Source organism: Cryptosporidium parvum, chromosome 6, assembly GCF_000165345.1.
Source record: "Cryptosporidium parvum Iowa II chromosome 6, whole genome shotgun sequence".
NCBI lineage: Eukaryota > Apicomplexa > Conoidasida > Eucoccidiorida > Cryptosporidiidae > Cryptosporidium > Cryptosporidium parvum.
Window position 1 is genome coordinate 695,027 of NC_006985.1, and position 16,230 is coordinate 711,256.

General features: G+C 31.5%; 6 protein-coding genes across 6 annotated transcripts; all 6 read left to right on the forward strand.

Annotated features, from left to right (window-relative positions):
• Positions 1–260: 260 nt before the first annotated feature.
• On the forward strand, positions 261–1,544 carry cgd6_3020 (hypothetical protein with 8 transmembrane domains; the record flags this gene model as incomplete). Its single annotated transcript, XM_627648.1, has 1 exon — positions 261–1,544. One exon carries the CDS (start codon positions 261–263, stop codon positions 1,542–1,544), a length of 1,284 nt encoding a protein of 427 aa, XP_627648.1.
• A 316-nt stretch (positions 1,545–1,860) lies between these two features.
• On the forward strand, positions 1,861–6,195 carry cgd6_3030 (protein with C-terminal RCC1 domain; the record flags this gene model as incomplete). Its single annotated transcript, XM_627649.1, has 1 exon — positions 1,861–6,195. One exon carries the CDS (start codon positions 1,861–1,863, stop codon positions 6,193–6,195), a length of 4,335 nt encoding a protein of 1,444 aa, XP_627649.1.
• A 208-nt stretch (positions 6,196–6,403) lies between these two features.
• On the forward strand, positions 6,404–7,708 carry cgd6_3040 (hypothetical protein; the record flags this gene model as incomplete). The annotated part of the gene is made up of 1 exon (XM_627650.1): positions 6,404–7,708. One exon carries the CDS (start codon positions 6,404–6,406, stop codon positions 7,706–7,708), a length of 1,305 nt encoding a protein of 434 aa, XP_627650.1.
• Positions 7,709–8,158: 450 nt separating this feature from the next.
• On the forward strand, positions 8,159–11,197 carry cgd6_3050 (hypothetical protein with a signal peptide; the record flags this gene model as incomplete). The annotated part of the gene is made up of 1 exon (XM_627651.1): positions 8,159–11,197. The coding sequence occupies one exon, from the start codon at positions 8,159–8,161 to the stop codon at positions 11,195–11,197; it is 3,039 nt and encodes a 1,012-aa protein (XP_627651.1).
• Positions 11,198–12,681: 1,484 nt separating this feature from the next.
• cgd6_3060 (hypothetical protein) lies at positions 12,682–13,104 on the forward strand (the record flags this gene model as incomplete). The annotated part of the gene is made up of 1 exon (XM_627652.1): positions 12,682–13,104. The coding sequence occupies one exon, from the start codon at positions 12,682–12,684 to the stop codon at positions 13,102–13,104; it is 423 nt and encodes a 140-aa protein (XP_627652.1).
• An 867-nt stretch (positions 13,105–13,971) lies between these two features.
• Positions 13,972–15,771, forward strand: cgd6_3070 (hypothetical protein with a signal peptide; the record flags this gene model as incomplete). The annotated part of the gene is made up of 1 exon (XM_627653.1): positions 13,972–15,771. The coding sequence occupies one exon, from the start codon at positions 13,972–13,974 to the stop codon at positions 15,769–15,771; it is 1,800 nt and encodes a 599-aa protein (XP_627653.1).
• Positions 15,772–16,230: the final 459 nt, after the last annotated feature.

A 16,230-nucleotide genomic window follows, 5' to 3' on the forward strand; every position in this document is an offset into this window, starting at 1 on the left:
TATGGGGAAAAGTCAGGACAAAATTTACATGGAAAATTTGAGAAAAAATATTTGAAAAATAAACGCTTTTAAGTAATTGATTTTTTTTTTAAAGTGTTTATTAAAATCAAGAGTATTATATTCATGCTAACTAAGGAAATATATTGTATAAATAGTACCAAAGAAGTGAATAATATATTTGAATTGGCAAGATAAATAAAAAGATATTTATCCAAAAAAAAAAATTAAAGTGGAAGAGTGAGAGAAAACTTGAGGAAAAAATGACTCAGGGAGTAATTTTGGAAATGATTCCAAGAGTAGAACAAACGGAAAATGTAATCGAAGAAAAACCTGTTGAAAATAATGATACTGATTTAGCAAAACTAAGTAATAAAATCTTTGGTAATGAAATGGCTAATGTTCCACTAGTTTTCGATGAATTTCCAGTGACGAAGTTGTTACTCAGCTTTTTTGTAATACTATTTATATGTTTTGGAGTGATTGACATGATTCTAGGCTTTATTAGGCTTGGATTAATGTCATTTATTATTTCAATGTTTGTGTTATTTTTCAGATGTGGAGAAAGAAATCGTCAGCATAGTTCCATTTTTGTACTTTTTATTGTAGCATTGACCTCATCTCTAAGTTGGAATTCAATATCAAATTATATATTGAAAAATGAAGGAACACTTTTTGAAGAGAAAATATACCCACTATTGATTCTCGAGTTTTCATCATCACTATTTTTAACACTTTGGCTAATGTTAATAGCTCTTTCTGGTTATTCTGTTAAGAATCAGCAAAATATTTATATTGATAATCAATTGTACAGAACAAACACAAATTTACGTTTTACAGCATTATCCGCTTTTAACTGGTATCTAATTTCAATGGGATTTGAATTTTCAGTTCTTGTTTTATATTTATTGGAAGGATTTTACATAGTTTCAATCATTCCATTTATAAGTTTGCTAGTTTCAATGTTTTATGTAATTAGCAAATCCAAACGTATTTTACAATATTCAGAAATCTTTTTACCGTTTGTTATGTTGGCATATGTAATACTTAGAATGATTTATGAGTGGGTGGCTCCTGATGACTATTCATCTATGATTGGAGCCTATTTGGTAACTATTATGGTCTTTAAACAGGTTGTCGGTCTTTCAATCTTATTTATCCCAAGCATTAACTATTATGACATGATTAATGATAATGGTTCATATAGTGTCACTGTTGTTGTTTCTTTTAAGATTCATCAAAATAAGCAAGAAAATGCTGTTAAGAGTGCAGATATTATTGATATTTCACCCACAAACAGAGTAATTGCTGAAAATCCCGAGTCTGAAAATAGGGAAGAGGAGGCTATTACAGTAATTCAAGTCTCTTCTAGCGAAGATCCGGAAGGATTGATTAAATCCGTTCAAAATGATCAAATTGAGTTAAATAAAGAATCATTTGACTTAGAAACGCAAAAAAGTCACTCCGCAGTAGAGGATGACGCAGAAGCAAATATCCCATACGAGGATGAGTCTTTAAAAATTGAAATAAATAGTAAATTAAATTAAATAAGTAGGTAAATTTTTGAAAAGAAAAACCTACATATAGTGATTCAAGCCTGAATATTTTCGAATTCTTGATTTTTATTTAAAAAAATTATGCTTAAATAGAAAATAGGTAATAATTAATTTTGAATTTATTTTTCTTTTTTTTGTTAATTTGCTTGCAATTGCATGTATACCGGTATTGCAATATTGTCATGCTAATAGGCGGCAAAGTTGCCCCACGTAATATTATTTGAAGGTCAACAATATTTTGTGTGCAAATAAAATTTTAGTATTAAAAAGTAGGGATTAGGTTAGAGAGAAAATTGTGAGGTTGTAGATGAATAGAATTCGGAATGCGGTAAGATTGAGGAGGAAAGAGTCCCAAGAGACTACAGGAAAGAAGAGTGAAGGAGAGATAAATTTTCAATCGGAGAATAGTAAGGGCTTAAATATTGTGGGGAAGGAAAATTCGGGTGAAATTGGAATTCCTGAAATTTTGAGTTATTTTCCTGACTTATACGTCGATAGTTCGAACGGATTTTCCGCTAATGGAGGAGGAGTTGGACAAATGATTTGTGGAACAATATCATCCTTTTTCGAGGATACTTGGAACAGAGCAATGGGTGAAATGAAACAGGTCAAATCAAGAAATATTTGTAATTTATCATCTGATTTAAGTCTTGGTATTCATTTGAAAAGAGAATGGCATCGTTTGTGGCTTGTAAGAAGCTTTTTGGCATTCGCATGGGAGAGTTATCTTGAAGACCTGATGATTGAAAATGATAAGTTTCCTAAAGAATATTTGAATCTCCCTAGTTATGGCACTAATTTGGAGGGAATTGGTAAAATTTCCCTTGGTGAGATTCTTTGTATTGTAAGTTGCAGCAAATTGACTTATTCTGAAAAGAGTACTATTTCAATCCCATTTTCTACAATTCAAGGCAAGATGATAATTAAAAAATCACTAAGTTTTAATTATAATCTTCATTGGAAGACCCCTACTCCTAATACAGTTGCTAAATTTCGTGTTCTTCAGGATCAGAAAAAGCTGCCAAAGACAAATACTAGTAATGTTGAAGGTGGAGATTCTGTATTTATGTCATTGGATATTGATAATCCCCAGTTTCTTTGGAAAAGTTCTTTTTCTAATCAAATTCCAAAAGAGTTTGAAGATCTTCAAACACTTGCATCTTCCGTAAGAGTTCTAAGAAAGGATGAGACAGCAAAGTTTACTATTGATGGTAAGAAAAGTATTGTAATAAAATTACTTAATTGGTATCGTGAGACACAAGATATAATTACTTATGAAAACAAAAATGTAAATTGTAAATATTTTATTGAACAAGAAGACTTTTACTTTGACAATGATTTAAACAATTCTCAAATTCAAGGAAACGTGACAAGTGTTGAGTATTCCATTACTTCCGATGATAATAGAAAAAGGAAGCTCTTCACTGGTTTGACATATATATCTAATGGAAGTTATTTCTCTCCAATGTTAGGAACGGTAATGAGAGGAAATTCTAAAGCCGTTATTTACATTACCAAAGAGTTAGCAAATCTTGAATTGGGAATATTAAAAAAACATTCTGATAACTCCAAGTTTTCAAATTGTCTAAGAAGTATTGTGACTGGAATGGACTCTGGAAAAAGATATTTTCTTCATTTAGAGATTCCTTCAATAGAAAAAGAGCTACAAGATCTTCAAATAAAAGAAAAAAATAAGACTTTAATGTTTAAACATGTTATCCAGAATAAAAAGCAATTTGAAAGCAGAATACAACTACTACAAGACCTAAAAGCTTTTGGGCATTTAGTACTTTCCAAATTTTCCATTGGAAATGGAGAGTCTGCAATAATAGAGAATGTATATATTAGGGAAATTGGAAACGATCCTATTCTATTGGAAACTCTTAGAGTCAAGTTAAATCAACATCTCCTTGAGAATAACTTATTTGAAGTTCCATTTGTATTTTTTGAAATTGAAAATCATTCTAAGAGTAAATATCAGGCTTTTATAGTTTGCCCTTGTATCAGAAATTATAATGAACTACTCTTTTATTCTCACTTTAGGTGGCTTAAAGGGGAATATATAAAAAAGAAAAGGTTTGAAATCAGTCCAAATGAAGCTTATTCAAGACATATTTTTGGAGATTTGAGACAAACCAAGGAACAGAATCATCAAAGGAATGACCAAATTCAAATGGGAATGTCTCATTACAATAAAGGAGTAACTCTACTAGTAGAGCTTGGAAGATTCAACTTCCATCTAGAAGAAGGAATTTTGGAAGATCTGAGAGATAATAGAAGTCTATATTCTTTAGAATGGGAATTTGAATGGTTAAATAATAATTCTGAAGGAGGATTATCCTTATTCTTCCATGTTTTAAGAACTTCCTTTTTTATATTATATGAATCTTATGGAGGAGCAATTTCTGATCTAAATCAGGTTCTACTTGATACACTTAACTTTACTAATATTCAAAAATGGAAATTATCTTTAAGATTTGAGAAAATGATGGAGTTTTTGATCTTAGAAACTAAAAAAAGAGCTGGATCTATCTATTTTAATATTATTGGATTATTATCCCAGTTATTAATGGAAATTCACTTAGAAGGAAAGACCAGTAAAAGATTAGTTGAGGAAATATTGAACAAAGTAAGAGAAAGTATGAAACATGCATCAGTTCAGATTATTTTGTTGGATTACTTGGTAACTTGGATACTAATTAATGTTTCAGTATTTAAAGTATGTACAAAGGATTTATCTTTGAAACTTGGGAGTATTTTCCAGAATCTCCTAGTTTTTCATAGAATTTGTAGAAAATTTCTTCAGGATAGAAAAGATCAAGTTCAAATTCAATTGGAAGTTTTATGTGAAAGAATGACTTTTACAGGAATTATTAATAGTATTTTACCTGTTACGACATCAAATATGAAAGGAGAGAATGGAAAGGAGGCATTTTTCAAATACATCATGAGGTTTTATATTTTTGAGAAGTTGTCTCAGTTTTTGGTAAATCCAATGGATGCAGAGACTCAATATAATAATGAAAAGATAAGTTACTTTAATCTTCTCAGAGAAGAACCAACACTTGATATATTATCTTTGGGAGATAATAGAAGTGGGGTACTAGGACTAGGATCTCCCAGAATACAACTTTTTTCCGATTTGGAATGTAATCTTTACCGAGGGTTATCAAAAATCAATGAAACTTTCTTGCTAGATAGAGTTGAGGAAGAGAAAACAAAAATTTTACAAGATGTTATGATATCAGATGAATCATTCTTAGTAAAGGGAATTAGTTCAATAGCTTATGGGACTGATCATATTGTCATTCTTGGAAAAGAGGGAGATATTTTGATTTGGGGTAGTAACTCTTCAGGCCAATGTTGTATTGAAAAGAAGCCTATTAGCAAAAAGATTAATGCTGAATTCAATAATGAAAAAGATTCAAAAGAATTATTAAAAAGAATTGAAGATTATGAGAATACAATTTTTTACCCAACTCGGATATCTTGTTTCTCAAACATTTGTGATAAAATAACAATTAGCAAGATTGATTGTGGAGCTTTTTTCACTCTTGCTTTGGATCATAATGGAGATTTATTTTCATGGGGTCAAGGTAGAGATGGATCTCTTGGGACAGGAAGCTACGAGGACTCATTTGTCCCACAGAAAATTAAACTTGAAAACAAAGTTAAATCATTTTCTGCAGGAATGTTCCACTGTGGTGCTATTGACGAGAAGAATCAACTTTATGTTTGGGGTTCAAATGAATTTGGACAACTTGGGACAAAACTATATATGGATAATAAGAATTTAAATACCCCTTTTAAGATTTTAGTAAAGTTTTCAAGAAGTAGCGTGACAAGTTCAAAAATAACTTTAGTAGCTTTAGACAAACAAGATTCAGGAAATACAGAAGAAATAGTTGAATGGAAAGGAGTGTCTTTTGGAGAAGCTCATTCAATTGCTTTGGATACAAATGGACTTGTTTGGGTATGGGGCCAAAACAATCTCAAACAATTAACGGGAATTCCAGAAATACTTGAGACAGAAATAATGATTTCTAATAATATAATTTCTTCAGATTATTATAGAAAACTATGTTCTCAAGTCATTTTCCCAACCCCCTTAGTATCTACAGACAAAGTAGTGGTTTTTGCTTCCAGGAAGATTAACATGATCTTCTCAGGAAGTACTACTTGCTGTGCTATTGATGAACAAGGAAAACCTTGGTTATGGGGATTAAGTTTTTCAGGAATAGATCATCATAACGTTAATTCAATATTTTCAAGGAAGAATACTTCTGGTTCTACCGAACATAAAAATCTTATTGAATTTGAGTTTCCTGTTCGGGTTTTCAGAAATATTACTCCAGATTTTGATTCAATTAGAACAGTAAGATTTGGAAAGGGAAATAACAATATTTCAATGGTAAGCAGACTAGGAAGATGCTACCTCTGGCTTGAAAACAAAGATTTAGTTACTGATCAAATGAAGTATTTGAATAATCATAACTGTTTTATTCTGGAAGACTTACAAAGTATTAGTTTCAGAAATAACCATTTAAAAAATTCTCGTCATCATTCAATTCTTGACGTAGCTTTACTTTCAGATTCAATTATCTTTATAACCAAGAAAACTAACAAAGTCAAAAACAATTAATCTTTATTTTTCAGTGACTACGAAAAAAAAATCCCTTTCCATTCACAAACACTATACCGGCATTCCAATAGCTACATGCATTATTCTATAAAAAATTGGCGGGCTTTTGAGGAAAAGTCCTGGCGAGATATTTATTATTAGGAAAAAGTAATTGGGGGATGTAAAAGAGTTTAGTAAAAACGAGTAAAATTACAAGGAAAGGTTGATAATGGAAGAGTTTCACCGTATTCCGATAGTAATAGTGGAAGATGAAGATGAGTTGGAACGGATAGTGAATGAAGGCAAGAACAAATTAGAGGTACAAGATGAAGATGAGGATAAAAAGTCACGTATAGATCCAAAGGATTTGGCAAATCGAATGAAGGAGAAGGGTGGACAATGTTACAAAGAAAAAAAGTTTGATGAAGCTTTAGGGTTTTATTTGAAAGCATTGGGGATTTTAGAATTGGAACAGAGCTTGAAAGAAAATGGAGAAGATTTTGAGTTGTTGATGGGAGAAATTGTACTAAGGAGTAATTGTATAGCTTGTTATGTAGAGAAAAAAGATTTTGAAAGAGCAGTTTCTGAGTCTAGAAAATTACTGAAATATATTAACGAGGAAGGAGACTTTTATTTAAAGAAAAATGGAGAATTACCAACTTTGTGGGTGAATATTGAAAACAAAACAAGATATAGATTATCTGTATCTTTATATAATTTATTTGGATGTGGTGATGTTTTCTCTGATGAAATCTCAAAATCTTCTATTAACGAGTCTTTTGAAATGATTCAAACAGTTTTGGACTACTACCAACATTGGTTAAAGGTATCACCACCTCACGAGATAACTGTTTTGTACTCTAAAGTAAAAAGAGCTATAGAATCTCAGAATTATGAAACAAAAAAAGTTAATTCATCACTTGAAAACCTGGATTTCAGAGAAAAAGAAGTTCAATCTCAAACTGAGAAACAAGATGAAGAAGAGATATCTACAAAACAAAACGAATCACACTATCTAACATCCTACATAACATGCTTTTTAGAAGAGTACTTTGAAGAATCTGGCTCTTGTCCAAAATCTATTAAATCTCCAATCCAAATTGTAGACAAAATGAACTGTAACAATTCAATAGAATTCCTTCGTATATGGCAAAACATCTATCAAAACAACCAGTTTATTGATTACTACTTATTTTTTAGTCATATATTCACAAATTTGGATAAAATATATAACAAGACAGAAATAGAAGTCAATATATTGGAAAAAATTCTTGAAAGGATATCCGTTGTTCTCGATGAATTGTTAAAGAATTCTTTTCAATCAAAACCTAAAGAGAAACTTATTTCACACATCTTTAAAATTATCCAGAATTTGGAGAAAACAAAGAGATTCGACTTTGTTGTATTAATGCTTAATGAAAACTTTCAAATTTTAAATAAGATGGTTCAATTCGAAAAATATTTAAGTAATAATCTTCTACAAGAAATTAAACATTTCCAAGAAAATCAAACTTCCAAAGGAATCCAAATATAAATCTCTTTTATTTCTATTATTTAAAGTATAAAGGAGATAAATTATTATAAAATTATTTTATTGTCTTACCATGACTAACCTTTTATTTTCTGGATTGGCGCCACACATCTTAGATGGCGGGCTATGGCGGAATTATATTAGATCACGAGGAAAGTATTGTCTTAATGGATCTAAAAATGATTGGAATATAAACAAAAGAAGGGCTTAGAGAGCGAACCAAAGTTGTGTTTTTATAAGGGATTCTTCGGAAACTGGGAATTTAGATTTTCTAAGAACTTATTTTTTTTTTTATTTTAAAACTTTCAAGGTTGAAGAGACTGAAGAAATATTCAGAACTAAACTCTTAACCTCTGTTAAGAAAGAAATCTAAATTAGTAAAAAAGCAAGAAAATTCACGATTATAGTAAGAAGATCATCAGATTACTCATTTATTAATTTGGAGTTATCGAAATGAAAGTTAACCGATTATTTTCGCCTATTGGCATTTTTATTGCCATTTTACTTGTCAATTCTTTTGGTCCAAGTGAATACATAGGACTCGTAGATGCTGCCGCTGCTGCTGCTGCTGCTGCTTCCAAGGAAAGTGTTAGCTTGCTCTCTGTTCTCTCGAAGTTGGTAGCATTGAAGAACTACTGGAAACGTCTTCACAAGAATAGGATGAAACAGCCAAATAATAAAGGTCTCATTTCAGAAATGGTAAGGGTTGAGGGCGAAATCAAGGATCTTGAGGCAGAAGCAGGCAACGAATTTGGAGGCTCTAGAGCAGATCAAGTTTTTAATCAAGCAGAGTTACGTCTTTCTGGAATGGATCCAAGTGGCCTACTCCTTGAACCAAAAACTCTTCCAAAAGACCCAACTGTACCAGCCTCAGCCCCAGCTAAAGAAGCAAGATTCGTGGTTTCACCGCCTACCACTCAAACAGTAACGTCAGTTGCAGTTCCAACTGAAACTCCAGCTGTATCAGTTCCAGCTGTACCAGTCCCAGCACCAACTGTACCAACCCCAGCTCAAGCAACAAAAGTCGTAATTCCACCACCAGTTATTCAAACAGCAACGTCAGTTCCAGTTTCAGGTCCAGCTTCAGCTATGCCATCTCGGGTTCAAGCAACAAAAGTCGTGGTTTCACCGCCTACCACTCAAACAGCAACGTCAGTCGCAGTCCCAACCCCAGAAATATTAACTTCAGCTCCAGCTGTACCAGTCCCAGCTCCAGTTGTACCAACCCCAGCTCAAACTCCAGATATTGAAATTGGTTCTCAAGATCAAGAAGGTGGAGTTGTGACTACTCCAGAATATCCAGGACATTTGGATATTCCAGGAGAAACTGGTCCAGAAGATTTTCCACAATATGAGACTCCAGGTTCACCATATTCTCCAACTCAAACACCAGAACAATTTCCACTTGGCAGTTTCTCAGATAATTGGAAGTCACAATTTGTTGGTACCAAACAATCTGATTTTCTTAAATTTGGAGTTGATGGGTCTGAATATGAATCAGATCCTGCTGCTAAAGCAGCCTTTTCTAGGTATATTCAGGCAACTTCCAATGGAGTCTCTGATTTTAGCTCTTCCTTAAGGAGTTTATCGGAATGTAAAATAATCGCTGAGAGACACATTATTTTCTTGCAGGCTTTCATTCATCATTTCTCAGCCTTATCAAATATTCAACTACAACCTGAATTATATTGTTTGTTATTCACAAACTCAATGAAGCCAAACATTTTCTCGTTTGTTTCAAATTTGAAAAATTATTTGAACAACAACAAATATACATTTGAGGAAGAACATTTAGCTCGATCAGTGAATATTGGATTGAACTATTTAGCAACGAAGACATTCACAAGGAAAGACCTTACAGTTACAGGAGTTAAGAAGCTTGTTAAAGAAAATAGAGAATTGGCATTAGAATGTGATGCTGATAATGTCATATTTGCTACTTCTTTATTGCTTTTAACAAACATTTATTCAGATAATCTTGGAATGAGCTCTCAAATCAATTTGGCTGATATTTGTAGTATACTCAAAGGATACCAAGACTTAGAATCAAGAGTACGTGAAATTGTTTCTCTCTTTTACAGAGCAGGTGATGTTAGCAGACACTCATTATTCGATTTGTCAATCTTGGTTAAAGAATCTTTGGAATCAGCATACAGAGCTCTTTCAATTCCATTCTCAGATTACTTCTTAGATACTGACAAAAAAACTCTCAAGAGTCTTACACCAATGAGCACTACTATCAATGTTGATGAAATTATTAAACCAATCGATCATGATGATGTGATTAGAACTTCTGATAGATATATTTCTGGTAAAGTTCCAATTCCAGAGATTCCAGGTCCACCAAGCCGTCGTGGAAGCGGTCCTATTTCAGATAGAGTCATTCCAACTTCAACTGATGAGATCTTTAAACCATTAAGAACTTCCAAAGATTATCAACCATTTAAAAGAGGTAGTCTATTACATCCACCTACCCCAGAGAATCTCCCTGATAAGGCTTCAGGCAGAGGATTTGTAAAATCTTTACAAGTTCACATGAAACCAAGAGAGTATGAGACTGAATTTATATATGGAAGCTCAGGGTTTGTTAGTCCTCAGTTAACTTACTTTAAGAGAGTCTCAGAACGTGAATATAATCATGATAAGAAAATTAAACAAGCCAAAGAAGAACAAAAACGTCTTGAGAAGAAGAGAGAACAGAGAATGACACGTGGATACAAGGACTTGAGAGGAGTTAAAGAATTAGATGGTGCTGACGAAAGCGTTTCAGAATTACCAGATATTTCTGAAGAGCCTTCTCCACTTCCAGAATTTGAAGAGCCAGAAAGAATTATTCCATCCAAATTTGAAACTAAATTACACAAGCTTGTTCCAAAGAGTAGCAGTATTTACACTCAACCATCACAAAGATTCCATTCAACGCCATTAGCATATACCACTTTGAAACCAATGAAGGGAATGCTTAGTACTGAGAGTAGATTGAATTCCGATTTAAGCTCTGAATTAGAGTTGGATGAAGCTTCAGAAGGAACAATTGGTCTTCCTTCTCAAAAAGGAGACGACGCTGCGGAAAAATCTCATGAAGGAGATGTTTCTGTTTCTGATGAATTTTCAAATCTATCGATTTCAAAGTCTGAAAAAACTCTTACAACTGAAGTTGCTGCTAGAGAATTATTAATAAAGTGCACAGATTTATCTAGATCACAAAAGAAAAGAGCTCTTAGCTTGTTTAGAGTTCTCAAATACCTATATAAAGGACATACAACTGGTTGGTATATAACTGCATTCTGTAGAGCTGTGTACTTTGCAGAGAAGGATGTATGCATTTCTAAAGGAGTAAAATCTTTAAATATTAAAGAAATGGCATCTGAGTGTTTCAATGCTTTAAATAGCTCTCCATTCATTAAAAAAAATCCAGAACTTTCAAATCTAAGTCGTCAAGTATGTTATTCATATTACAAGAAGAGAGCAGCCACTGTTTGTTTGGGGTAATTTCAAACTGAATGATTATATACAAAGAAACAAAAAGTGTGACTATAAGGGAAGATGAGATGAAAATGGGAAAAGGAAAGTTGTTTGAGTGGGGTAAAGTGAGAAAATTTGGTTGATGGGGAGAAAATGTAAATATTCCCGTCTTAAGGCCTTTGATTTTTCTCCTAATCCTGAGGACTAAAAACACTATTTACTTTTGTTAATAGTGAATAATAATCCTTACATCATTGTTCTATTCCCTTCATTACTCTTCTCTAATTCTCAGTTTTTTTTTACAATGGTAAAATGCATGTGACTTTTGGACCTTTTCTATTCTCAACATTATTCCATCAACCCATTCAAATTATACTCAATATCATCCTCTAATCTTTATTTCTATTACCATCAATCCACCACGTATTAATAAAAAACCTCTCCAAGCTTTTTTTTCATTTTTCCCCACATTGGCGCGCAAATGTAACTTACATGTGATTGCATGCATTTACATGAAATCACTTACGTGTATAGTGTTTTTGACGCGGGAAGAGTATTTATGAAGTTATTCATAATAATATAATGATTATAATGAATTTTCTTTTTGAGACCAAGAAGATAGATAATGAACTTCCGTTTTCCAGATGATTTATGGTAAATGAATGTAATGGTAAAACGTGGTGAAAGTTCTATGTAAATCTAATAATTTTCGCATTGGAGGGGTGAGGAGAGATGAATAGAAGGCAGAAATAAGTGAGGAAATGATTTAAATGCATAGTACTTTGTACGGAGGAGAAGATATTATCTCTTTATCAAGAATATGGATATTAGTTGATAAAAGTTGGTATGGATGATTATGTAATTTTAAGAATATAATAAATATTATCAAGGGAGTATAAGTAGGTAGCGATTGCATTACTTACCTATTTAGTTTTGAGTACAGGGATAAATTGAAATAGATTATTGGATTTCACTCTTTCTATAGCTAGAGTTATGCACATGAATACTTTGAATAAAATTCAAAAATATCAGACTTAAAATATTACTATGATAGAAATACTTAGCACTTATTAATCTTTAATAAAAAAAAGTTCAAAGCTCTTCTTTTTTTCTTATTTATTATGTTTTATGATTTAAGGCTTATTTTTACACTCATTATTTAAGCTTAAATATTAAATTTCTCTCTTATCTGGACCGGTGGGGGAGTGGGAAAGAAAAATTCTGTCTTTTTCTCATTCCAATAATATTAAGTATCAAATATTGTTACAAGGTCCGGGAGGTTTGGGACAAAATAGAAGGAGATAGAGGGTTAAAAATAGGAAAATTCAATCAAGTAGTAACGAATTGATATAACTTGTAAATTGTAGTCAGGTTTATAGTAATTTTGATTTTAGTAAAGTAAGAAAAGAAAGAAGATTGTTACATTTTAGATATAATAATAGCAGCTTAAGTTAAGTTAAATATATTATTGGCCTAATATATTCCATATATAAGTAAAATTAAAGTGAAAGATGGCAAGTTCTTTATTGGAAAATGATATTATTAGTCAAAATATTGGAAATGGTCTCATTTCAAAGAAAAAGAGTAAAAAAAAACTAAACAAGTTCTCAAAATCAAGTAATAGTGAACTAGAAAAGCAACAAAATGATAAAAAAGAATACTATCCAACAAAAAATGCCATGATGGAAAGCGAAGATGATGATCTAACAGATGAAGAATTTGAGGAATATGAGGAATACGAGGAAGATATGAGTAACTTTGATTATTTAAAAATCTTCAAAATTCCCTTAATATTATTTATTCTTTCATTCATTAGTGTTTTATTTGTAGATTTATTCGGAAAAGACTATCTTGGGAATGAATTAGAGAATGGAATATATAATATGATTGATCCTAATTATGGTTCTTTTATTTGGAATCTTTCAGGTAAGTAAGCTAAATTTTCATGATAGCTTCTTTTTTTTAAAAAGGAGAAACTAACTAACTAAATCATTTTCTTGCAGAAAAACAAATAGATAAAGTAAGAATTGAAGACATTCAAGTGGCAATTCAAATGCTATTGATGTATGTTGACAATCATTTTAACCAAACAAAGCTGACATTAGACGGATTGGAGTCAAAACTAAGCAAAAGTATTACAGAAAATAAAGATACCTTAATAGAATTAAACAACCAAATTGATAAAATTGAGCGGGAAATTTCACATAAGACTGACTATTTAGAGAAAATGATTTCAGAATCCAAGCTTTAAAGCTTGTGAAAAAACTTCCGGCTAAAATTTACTATGATCAAAACTATCTTAGAAAAACTAAAACCTAGAAAGAGCTAAACTAAATTTCTATATATTTTTTTTAATAATAAACTACTGCTCTTCTTGGTCATTTTCATTATTTTTATTAATATTTTATTGCATGTAATAATTACGTGTCATACATGCAAATTTGCATAATTTTTGCAAAATTGCTATACCGGTTTGACAGTAGATTAATCGGAAATTTCCCGCCAAAAGTGACAATTCAAAAAAAAAAAATAACCCAAATTAAAAAAAAAAAATAGTGGTGAATTTTTAATAAGATAGGAAAATAACTGGGTAAGAGAGGGCTTAAGATTAAGAATTTGGAATTTAAATAATTCAATAACAGTGATTTTATTGCAATTATAGATCAAGTATAAGAGAAATTACTCATTGCGAAGGTTTATTCGGGAATGTAATTTTGTACAAAATTTCGGCTCAGCTTATTACTGGCAGAAAATTTGACTTGAGTCTGAATAATTGATTTAGAGTATTCTGCTGTGAAGTAATGATTTTCTTACTAACCTGTATATATTTATTTGGCATTACTTTGCTAGAATTCAAGGCCAATGCACAGAATATATTGGATGATTGTGTAAAGGCTGGGTTGGCAAGCTACAAACGACAAAATGTATTTCAAAAGTTTAGGTTAAGACTTGATGTGTCGGATAATATTTCAAAATATGAAAATTTTTTGAAAAATTATAATACTTTGGATGAGAATATTTCTTTTATGGATGAGGAATATCTTCAAGACATTTCAAGATTTTTATTTGACAGGAATGAAATTTTGATCGATTATTTTTGGGACTCAATGATGGATTCTCTGCCTCCTACTTGGCATGTATATGGAATAAGGCCTATACAAGCTTCAATTATAAGGACTAGATTCATGGAATCTTGTGTAAGCAATATATATAGTTTATATAAAGAAGGTAAGATAGAGAAGTTTCATACTGCAATTCCGAACCTTAGGGATGCAAGGTATCTTACTTCAGGTAAGGTGAATGAAATATGCCGAAATATCAAAGGAAAGATTGAGAATTTTGGTTTTGAGATACCACCTGTAATTAAAACAATTGGGAGATCAAATTTACCAGTATACTACAGATGTTCAGAAATCCAAAGTGACGAACTAGCTGACGTTACTATCTTTATTTTAGACAAGAAGATTCCAAAGTTCAATATTCCAAAGCAAAAGATTTGTGAAATAGTGAATGTAATGATCAGAGAACCAGCTTCATTCCATAACTCTTGTTTTGGAGTTTTGTCTTTTGGTTTGAGAGGATATCTTCCCATTGACAATGAAACTAGAGATAGCTTGGACTTTGCTTGTAAAATTATGGATAATATTAGAAAATATACAAGATTATTTTCCAAAGAGCCAATACAAATGCCTAATAAAAACATTAAAGACATCATTGTTGAAAATTTATTGAGAATTTATCCTAATATTGAGTTAACTGGTATAGGAATGGAAATTGTTGAACAAGTGAAGATTAGTGAATACAGATTCATAGAAAGTTGTACGAACTTTTCGGAAACTCTATTCGCATTGCAAGGTTTTAAAATCATTGAAAAACAAGTTTCTAAACAAAATGGTATGAAGACAAATGGTTCATCTGATGAACAGAAGGATGAAGAGGATAAGGAGATTGATAATAATATTGCTCATCCATTTGAGGGGGATCCTAGAGATCTCAGGAAGAAACTTTTACTTGCTTGTTCTGGGATTCATATGCATTTATTTGAAATTAAACCAAAAGGAGTATCATTTACAAAACTAATAAACTCGAGGATTATTGTTCAAGAAGATTTTTCAAAGGTTTCAAAGTCTAAGCTACTTTATCTTGATATGTGTGACAATAAAAATGCAGTGATTTTGGATAAGCATAGTATCACCCAAGATACTTTGGCTGAGATTATTCTCTCAGCCATTTTACACTCCTCTAGCAAGTCAATGAGCTCTATAGCCCTTTATAATGGATTTGTTAAGGAATATATTTGTTCAATTTCCGGAGAAATCATTAGTTCATTGAGAAACAATTTTGAAACATTCCCAAAATTCGAAGAAACTGGTTTTATGAACAGTTGTAGACAAATTATTTCTGAAGAGGTTTTTCCAAGACAAAAAGAGAAATCAATGAATTTTATGCTCAAAAAATCCATTATCAAACTTTGTAGTATTGTTGTCAATTCCCTTATCCAAATTTCTCAGCTACTAAACTCAAATTCAAGCCTCGATAACATCAAAGGCCAGGATGATGACGAATTAACCTCTAGTGAGTATTTAAGCGAAGAAATCTAATTGGTTACATTTTTAAAAGTTTTAAAGAAAAAAACAAGAAAAGAGCATTTTTAATATTCAAAATTTGTAGATCAGGGCGCCAAAATGTGTGCATTTATCCGATACCCAAAATAAGAATTATGTCAGAATTTATCCTTAAATTGGAGCATAAATAAATATTTCAGATTCCTAGTATAATAGATTTTGTGTGATTTGGATATTGTATGTATATTCATATCATATATGGACGTATATGCATCCCTTATTTGAAATTTCTTAATTTCCAGATTTATTTCCGCCCTATTAATTTTTACCCTCTGCTTTGGGGGGAATCTCCTCTGAAAGGCGGCAAGTCTAATAATTAAAAGATTCAGGTGCGTTATGTCGACGCTTGGAGATGATTAGTTGATAAAGCAATAAATTGATAAAAAGGTAAAGTGGGATGTACACTTGTACACAGTTTTAGGGCTTTGAAGAAAA